General features: G+C 31.9%; 1 protein-coding gene across 1 annotated transcript in view; it reads right to left on the bottom strand.

Annotated features, from left to right (window-relative positions):
• LOC118735696 (semaphorin-1A) overlaps positions 1 to 10,071 on the bottom strand; it is a 620,249-nt gene that overhangs the window by 30,839 nt on the left and 579,339 nt on the right. Inside the window, 4 exon segments of the mRNA XM_036465613.1 lie at positions 397 to 539; positions 814 to 925; positions 1,099 to 1,242; positions 1,403 to 1,485. Coding sequence (XP_036321506.1) covers positions 397 to 539; positions 814 to 925; positions 1,099 to 1,242; positions 1,403 to 1,485 — 482 coding nt within the window.

Below are 10,071 nucleotides of genomic sequence, written 5' to 3'. Positions count from 1 at the left end.
CCATATTAAACAAATACATCCTAAGGTTACCCGGGTCCACGTTTTGGGGCCACGCCCCCTTTATATATCAAAATATTTTTTACCCTGTGACCATCCCTGGAAGATATCCAGTGCGTGTGTAAAATTTGGTTACGATCGGCTTATTCGTTTAGGAGCCAAGTGTGTCTATAGGTACATACATAATTTGAATTTTATATATATATATAGATATAGATATCTATGGCGCTTTTTTTACGAACAATTTTGAAGTATGTTTCTTCAGGCGACTCAGCAAATATTTTATTATATTGAGTTTTTCGTTGTATCAAGGTTCATTATATCGAGATTTCACTGTATTTTTTAGCTTTATATTAAATATATTTAACACACATTTGTTTTGCATGTTATTGCACTTACCTGATGGGCATGCCGCATGTTGCCCAGTTGCAACATTCTGATAGAAATAATTCTCTTCCAGCCAACGTGGCGCACCATGCGAACGACATTTGCCAGCAATTTTATCCCAAGCACAGTATGGATCCTGCAGCGCCACACATTCACTAAACAAGAGACAAACACAAACGCACAGAAAGGGAGAGAGAGAGAAAGAACAATGAAAAAAGGAGCATATAAAAAATTTACATAAATATATGTATATATGAATGCATATAAATTTGCTGGCATTAACTGTCGCACACCAAACTGTATGCAACGGCTAACCGCTGACGGGCATAGAGCGCCTTACTGCCGCGCAGGCAGCGTGTTGAAAACTGCGACGAAAAAATGCAAAAAGCAGCAATTTGCCGTTACGCGAAAGCGTCATGTCACACTCACCTACAGCTGGTGATTTTGTCATCATGACAGCGATGCAATTGTATTGCAATCACTTGGCTATCGGTGACAATGATTAATTTTCCGTCGTCGTAACTGCCATCCTTTGGTTGATCTGCGAGAAGAAAAAAAAGGAAAATACAAAAAAAATTTATAAAAAAAAACATGTGGCACCATTTTAATGAGTATTTTCAAACCAATCAGCGCAATGCTAACTCTGCTACAATTCAGCTATTTTTACCCACATCACGGTTTTTTTTTTTTTTGGTTTTTGTTTTCACAACTTACCATATTGCATTGTGCGCACAATTTCCAGATTTCTGATGGGTTCACTCTTTGGCAGCACATCGATTTCCTCAATCACCACCGAAGATACCTTCGCATCGGAGTCAGCAGACTCGGCATTGACGGATTTTATAATTTTGCCATGATCTGCGTGGATTTAAAAATATACAGTTACACGCAATTAGGAAACAAAGTAAATAAAAGAGAATAAAATAAATAACAAAAAAACAATGCTTTCTGTGTATAAATTTCCATGATAAGCACTCCCCACACCGCTCTGTGTTCCCGCAACCCGCTCACAACTCACCTGTGCCAATGAATATCACATCATAGGTCTTCCCGCCAGGCGTCTTTATCTGTGCATCCACAGCGATTTGTGTGAAACGATAACTGCAAGAAGCAAATGAATTGTTATGTAAGTGATTAAGTAAATGCAAAGAAAAAGGGCTTAAGTGTGGTAAGGGAATATAAAGGAACAACCACAAACAAGTATTGCGCAAAAGTCAAGCAAAGTCATATAAAAGGATTGGCTGAACTTATCGCTTGCCAGCTAATAGCTAGCGAGCATGACTAGCACAGCACACCAACTTAATGCCACTCATCAGCCACTGCCACCACTAAGGCAGCAATGGTGGTTATAATTAAAATTCAGACAACGCGCACCGGGTATTGCCATCATTTTTACGGGTACAAATACATGGATATAATGCGGCAAAGTGGTGGGCGACTTAGTAAGTATGAAGGCAGCTTAGTTATTTACAACAAAGTAAAGGCGTATTGTATGTAGACTTGGCGTTGGACAAGCAAAGTATGTACGTAAAAATACCACCAATAACAATGGTTTTCGCCCAAAGAGACAGTGCATAACAATAGCTGATCCCCACATCACTGGCATGCTGATGATAACGATGCTACTAGCAAAAACAATGGCCGCTTGTAAAAGCATGTCATCAAACAAGAAAAGCATAGAACAAAAAAAAAAAAAATACACAAAAACATGGGATTTTACAAAGTAGTACTACTTGTAATTAGGAACGTGATAATATAAAAAAAAAATATATATATATATATATATATTTTATTCTGTTTATGAGCGATGCACAGTGGTAGATAAAGCGTGGGTATAATGGAATTGTATGAAAATAGAGAAAAGGGATTCGGCTTAGAAATGCCATGGCAGAAATTCAAATGCGATTTATTCAATATATAAATACTACTTTTATTAAATCGTTTTTCAAGATGGCACATTATAAAAGGAAAAATTTGTATCAATCAAGTCCAGAAAAAATGCGGAAACTTTTTAAACTGAATCTTTAGAACATTTTTGGGTATGCAGTTTTATAGTCCACGCAAGTGTCACGGCTAAAAAATCGCATTGATTTTGAATATTTTTTTTTTTTTGGTGACGTCGTTGGGTTTGTTTTTATATAACAAGTGCAATTTAAGAAAACTGTAATTGATTTTTTAACGTTTTGCCTCGAACGGTCTTTCGAATTTTATTTCATAAGAAATTCATGCTCATATGAAAAAAGTGCAAAAACCCGTCAGCAAAAAAAAAAATTACTTGCACATCATTGGACCTTAAGTATGTGGGCTATAAAACTGCATACCTAAAAATTTTCTGGCGATTCAGATGTAAAAGTTAAAATTTGTATACAAATTTGATGAATTTTTTAATATTTTTTATAAAGTTTGAAACTGTGATTTATATGATTGTGGTTAAAGCTTGCACAATATATTTACAGCAAAATAACAAAAGAATTTAACTCGGAAAACATTGTTATTATTTAAAAAAAAATCTACAAGTGGCCAATTGTTTGAGTCACTGTAAGTATTTACATTTCAAACAACAAAAAAGTTAAAAACTTCTTATTTTATGGTACAAAAAGAAAAGTCCGGTAAACGGAAAACTGTGGAAGGATTATCGCATAATGATGACCGTTTTGTAGTTAGCAGATGTCCCTTCCCAACTTACGTTATAAATTTTGTGAAAAAATTGTGCTTGCATCAAGGCTGGGACTATGCGTATGTATATTCGGATATCTGTTCGAATATACGTGTATACGTACAAAATCATGATATCCGCATATCCGGCTGGTATCCGTTCATTTGGTTATCCGGATATCCCCATATTTCACGCACTATTTCAACGGATTCGTAAAATTGCTCTATCTATAAAATATCAGTCGTAATTTTAGTCGTATCTTAATCTTAATCGGGGCATACCAACCCTTCTTCTTTCGCTTTTTCGTTTCATCGGAGTTTGGATTTACAGCCAACCGAGGACAGAGAAGTTTCTTTTTATTAAATCCAGGAAATAAATTCCAGGTTGCCACCCTTAGTGACCAGGAAATCCGTACACAGACGAGACGTCTCCTAATTTCTATACCAACTCGAGCGTATTTTGAGCACAAAGTTATATTAACTTTGTTCACAAAAAGTTTCTTTGTAACAACCTGAAGGAATCGAGAAATTCTCTAAAAATTCTTAATAAAAAGTTTGTTGTTATAAATTATTTTAAATTTTTTTCAAGAAAGTTTGAAATTTGAACGTGTATGGTTCTTGTTAGATAATAGGCCATATTTTTATAAAAACAAGAAAAAAAAATTTTTAACAAACAAAAACAAAATAGTCAATGCTGGTCAAAATGTCGTGTCCCTATTATGATCGGAATGAGGAGAGAAGTTGGGATACCATGAGCAAAATTTTGAGATATCTCAGGGAAATTTTGTATAAAAGTTGCACTCTATCCGAGGTAGATTGGTATTGAAATCGGTCGGTAACCACGCTTACCTCCAATTAAAATGGTATATTCGAAAAATGTCAAAACTACGGCATTTCCGTAAGAACTGAATCCAAATTGTTGACAGTTGGAATGTGACGTAGAATTTTGGTATAAAATAAAACAATTATGAAATTTTAACCTTTTACTTCATGAAATATGAAGGAGGTGAATAAAAAAGTTTTAACTATGAAAAACACGTTATTTACATATCAGTAAACCAATAATAGTAATCGATATTTTTATATCCATTGTTATCGATATTTTTTATAGATTTTGTTATCGATATTTTTATCTATTATGCTATCGATATTTTTATCGGTTTTGTTATATATTCTGTTATCAATATTTTTATCGATTTTGTTATCCATTCTTTATCGATTTTGTTATAAATTTTTTATCGATATTGTTTTAGATTTTTCTATCGATATTTTTTATCGATATGGTTTTCGATTGTTTTATCGGGTTTGTTCTCGAAAAGGGTAGAGGTAGGGATCTAGATAGAAAAAACACAAAAAATATAACCTTAAGCAAAAAAACAGATGTACGTATCGTCGCTACCATGTCAAACTATCGAAAAAATTAGTACTTTACAGGAGAGCAAAGAAACAGTTGTAAAAATGTTGTTGTCATTAGGAAAAGGTACGGGATTCAACTCTTTGTTAAAGCCAGTATCCTCTGCTTCTAAGAAGACTCGAAATTTGACAATTTCGATAGTTTGATATGGTAGCGACAATATGTATTGCGTTGTTTTGTGTTTTGTTGTATTATGTTATGTTATGTTATACTCTGTTATGTTATTCAACGCATTTCAGTTCAATTGACTTCAACTAACTCAATTAAAATCAACTCGGCTCAGCTCAGGCCACCTCAACTCCCCTTAATTTTAGAGGTTGAATTTCGACATCTGGGCGAACACTAGTATTTTAAATTTTATTTCGCATTGAAATCTAAGGAAAATATACATATATGAAACCAATAGAAAACTGTTGGGTGGCGGTAAACTAATTGTTGATTGACAAAGAAGAAAATTGTTTTTATTTTACAAGAACAACTTGCGTTTTTTTATTAGTTTTAGAGGGTTAAGTAAATGGGTGTGGCGGGTTTTCGAAATATTCGCAATTCGCGCGCCACCTACTGGCTAAATTTTTTGCGGAGCTATTTCCTGCCGTCCAGTTAACATACATTTCAAGTATTGTTTCCATATAACGAATAAACACAAAAAACAATCGGCAACAAAATTTTAAAAATCAAGTAAGTATGTAAATTTATAATAAGTAACATACATTTTACTTTTTTTTAGCGCGTATGCGTAAAATCAGCGACAGGTACTGCCGTACGTTTGCATAATCCGTAGTTTATATGTGCGTATTACAATTAACACATTTTAGGAGAAACAAATTTTAAAAGTTTTTTCTTTTTTTTTTCGTTGCATTCACATTTTCCAAAATTCGAGCCAAATATTTCAAAGCCGTTTCTATGCATGAACTCGTCTTCTCTTAAGCAAAATAATTGCATTCATCCTAAACAATGCCTTACAATGGAATGCAATTTTACTGATTTTTCTTAGTAGTTGCCAAAAATTCATTTCTCAACTATTATTTGCCAATCTTTTTTTTTTTAGCAATAAACTATGAAGCTGCTGACCTCACTACGCACGCACTAACAGATGCAGCGTCATGGTAGCAGTAACAAGCAGCGGAAAGAACAGTTATCATGCCTTTTAGTTGCTACGTCGTATAAAACTTAGTTTAATTCTAAACTAGCATTGCCGAAAATCTATGAAACTTTTTCGTACACAACTTGAAAAGTTTGACAACAACTTCTACGAGTTGACTTGGATGTGCCGCCACCACCAGCCAGCTACATAAGTGACATAGTGAAGCTCCTAATAAATACATACATCAGAAAACCAACTAATACGCACAATAACAATAAAAGCAGGAACGCGTTGCTGGAGCAACTAAGATGGCTGCTAGTTAGCAACAAAAAAAAAAGGAAGCCATTGGCAGTACTCGTAAGAGCTAAAAATTCAGCAATAATAACAAATAACAGTTGGCAGACTTAGTGACCGAGAAGTTGCTACTTAGTTTGTTGGAGCAACTCGATTGTTAGGAAAGTTGGTTGCCTGGCTGGCTGGCTGGCTGGCTGGTTGCATGGCTGCGAAAAGTTACATTGATTCTAGTTTTCATTTAACTTTTCAAAAGCGAACTATTTTAGCAGCCAATATGGAAGTTGCATTGCAATACTTTTACGAGTAGCACCACTAAGCATTTAGGTAGTCAGTTGAAAAACAAGAAGAAAAATTGCGAAAAATTGGGGGAAAAATTTGGAGTAACGAAAGTAAGGTTCCTAAAATAAAATACCGTACATACACTCCTTATCATTTGAATAGCGCACTCTTTTAATCTTTAGTATTTACAGTTGTCCTTAAAAAAAATAAATAAAAAATATTGAGCTTCAGGCCGTTATTAATGAAAATGTTTTATGAAAAAACAACAATTATTTACATTTTGGTAGAAGTAATAGCTGCTATTTCGGAGATCGCCACATCTCCTCATCAGACCATAACAGTTATTGATGAAAACTGTCATTGAAAAATTCCCTATGAAGGAAATATCCTACAACCAAATTCTTTTCCTTTTTTCACTGAGCATCAAATTTGAAAAAAAAAATTGTAATTTTTATGCAAGATTAAAAAAAAAAACAATTATTTTTGATTTTTATCTAAATAATCTGTAAATAACAGTTATCTTTGATTTCTATATCATATAACTTAAATAACAGTTATTGAAGACTTTTAAAATGAGTAACCGACTTTTATTTTTTAAGTCATAAGTATAAAAGTCATAGTTATCAAGTTATCATTTTCCTCAGTTAAGAATATGTTGGGGAACCAAAGTTTACTATGACTTATACAAATGGCAATGATAAGTATGATTTTAAAAATAAAAGTCAGTGACTGATCTATATTGATGACTTTTAAAAATAAAAGTCTCCAATAACTGTTATCTAAGATATATAATTTAAAAATCAAAAATAACTGTTATTTGCAGATTATTTAGTTAAAGAGCAAAAATAATTGTTATTTCGGATTTATAAAATTAAAGTAAAAAAAAAATTTTATTTAAAGAGTAATTATATAAAAGTAAAAAAAATAATTTTTAAAGAGCGATTTTTTTAAATAAAATTTGTAACTGTTACGGTCCCTCCATCAGACTACTTCAACCGCGGTCACTGGGATATGCATTTTCTTCCACACAAAGCACGTTTGACAAAATTTCGATAAGGAAGAAAATGCCTAATATAGATATTAAAGAAAAATTAAAATGGGGGGTCTTTATCAGAGCAACAGAAGCCAAATTAGCAATTTTTAGTATGCTTGCCTGTTTGTCTGTCTGTAGGTTTGTACGCGCATCACTCACAAACTTATGCATGGAATTGAATGCAGTTTTCACCGATGCCTTACTAGAAGTCTAACTTAAACTATGGAAAAAAAATTAGAGACTTTCCACCTTTAGGGAAATTACAGTTTAAGTAAACTCGTAAGATAAAATAAATAAAGCAATATGGCTGTTAAAAGATAGAGGTTTTTAGAAAGCTTAGAGTTGAAAATAATTGTTTGGAAGGTTGCCACATGTTTGAGAATTTTAATTTAATTTGATTGATAAGATAGATTACATTTTGTAATATTTGTAATTTGGGTATCAAACTAAAGAGTTTTAGGAAAGTTTACAGCCGAGTATATTTTTGTTTAAGGTTGCCACATGTTTAAGAATTTTAATTTAATTTAATTGATAAGATATATTAAATAGTGCAATATGGTTATCAACATAAATAGGTTTAGAAAAGTTTACTGCCGACAATGTTTTTGAGGGGGAGGTTGCCAACTGCTTGAAAATTTTTATTCAATTAAATTGATAAAATAAATGAAATACTACAATGCGGGTATTAAACTAAAAGAAGTTTAAGAAAACTTACTGCCGAAAACATTTTTGAAGCGGGTTGCCAGCTGTATTAAAATTTGTATGCAATTATTAAACTAAAGTGGGTTAAGAAAATTTACAGCCGAAAATATTTTTAAAGCGGGTTGCCACTTAAATTTTTGTTCAGAACATAATTTTTATCCGCAAATGAGAGACTTTTTTTAGTGGAATGCTATGAACCTTCTAGCTATATTTTAAAGTAAAAGAAAAAGTCCTGCTTTAAATTTTAAATTGATCCCACACCAACGCGTGGCATTAAATGTTCATGCTATTCATTCACTGACACACAAAAAACTCGAGTTAGATCATGAATGAAATGGCTAAAAGTACCTTACACGAAGGTCAATTAACTATTCAAGAGGAAATGTGAAAGCATACGCACACAGGTACATAAGTACATACATACATACATACATACATACATATATGCGTACGAAAAAATCCGAAAATCCACATAAACTTCTCTCCCGCACAGCCCTTACTAGTTTCTACGTGGGCAAAATTTTCATACTTTTAAGTGCCACGTCTAGTGGAATTTTTACTGCATCAGCACGCAAACTTTCATTTCAGTTCACTGTGTCATCGTTTATATTAAATAAAATAGTGACTAGCAAGTCTGTATATAAGTGGTTTATGTGCATACATAGATATGTTTATACATGTACATATGTATATTAGGGTGCATCACTCTAGATATAAAAGAATAAAAATTACATTGTCAAATTACTGCCAAAATATTAAAAAAAAATTAAGATTTACGTGAGCTGTATCGATTTGAAAATATCTGCAAAATTCGCATTTTTTATTAAAAATAGTCTTTAAATATATTTTGTCCACATAATCACCTCACATTATAGAAAGCTATAAAAAAATTTAGCAAGGGAATCAAAATAATGAGATTTTTGGAGGTATTTTTAAATCGTTCCAGTTTATGTAAATCTTAATATTTTTCCGAAAAATTTTAATGTCTGTGAAGTTGGCATACGGAGTGGCGCGAAAAGACAAAAAAATAAACTAACTGTTCTGAGTAGCCGTTCAATAGTTCCAGAGTTCTTGTAAAGAAAAAAAGTTCTGCAAGTTAATGTCTGAACAAAAATAAAAATTGAATCTGTTCTGAGTACCTGTACATTATTTATTTCTAGATTTCCTGAAAAGGGGGAAAAAAGTTTTGCCACATTTTTTTTTCAAAAACCTGTAAAAGATCTTATATTCGAAAACATAAAAATTAAAACTTTTCTGAGTAGTTTTTCAGTAGTTTCTTGAATAGGAAAGAGTTTCGCAAAATTACGCAAAAAATTATTATTTTTTGGTCGAATAAGTTTGAAGTGGGAAAAAAATAAAAATTAAAACTGTTCTGACTAGCTTTTCAATAGCTCTAGAGTTCCCGAAAAAAAATCGGCAAAACTACGCCGAAAAAAATTTAAAAAAAATCTCGAAAAAGTTTATTGTTAGAAAAAATAAAAAAAAATCTGTTGAGTATCTTTGCAATATTTCTAGAGTTCCTGATATTACGAAAAAAAAGTTCTGCCAAATTACGCAAAAAACAGTGAAACAAACAAAAAACTTGAAATTATTTAATATTTGAAAGAATAAAAATAAAAACTTTTCTGAGTAGCTTTTCAATAGTTGTAGAGTTAAAATTGTTTTGGCGTAGTTTTCAACCTTTTATTGACCTTGAAAAAAAAAAATTTGTTCAGCGTAATTTTGAAGATTTTTTTTTTGCTTTTCGGGAACTTTAGAACTATTTAAATGCTACTCAGACGGAACAGTTTTAATTTCTATTTAATTTTTTTTTCAAACATTAAACTTTTTCAACTTTTTTGCAACAATTTTTTTCCACGTCATTTTGCCGAACTTTTTTTCAGGAACTCTAGAACTATTGAAAAGCTACTCAAAACAGTCTTAATTTTTAATTTTTCAAACATTCGACTTCTTCGAAAAATTTTATTTTCGGCTTAATTTTGCCGAACTTTTATTTCAGAGACTCTAGAGCTATTGAAAAGCTAGTCAGAACAGTTTTTTGTTTTTATTTTTTTTAAAACATTAAACTTTTTCCGACTTTTTTGAATTTTTTTGGCGTAGTTTTGTAGATTTTTTTTCTTTTTCAGAAACTGTAGACCTATCGAAAAATAACAGTTTGAATTTGGCATTCAAATTTTTGAAATTTTTTTGTCAAAATATCCAGTTTTTCTTTCCTTTGGAGCAACT

This window comes from Rhagoletis pomonella, unplaced genomic scaffold, assembly GCF_013731165.1.
Source record: "Rhagoletis pomonella isolate Grant_MI unplaced genomic scaffold, Rhpom_1.0 Rhpom_scaffold_00003, whole genome shotgun sequence".
Taxonomy (NCBI): Eukaryota; Metazoa; Arthropoda; class Insecta; order Diptera; family Tephritidae; genus Rhagoletis; species Rhagoletis pomonella.
This window is presented reverse-complemented; position numbering and strand designations above follow the sequence as displayed.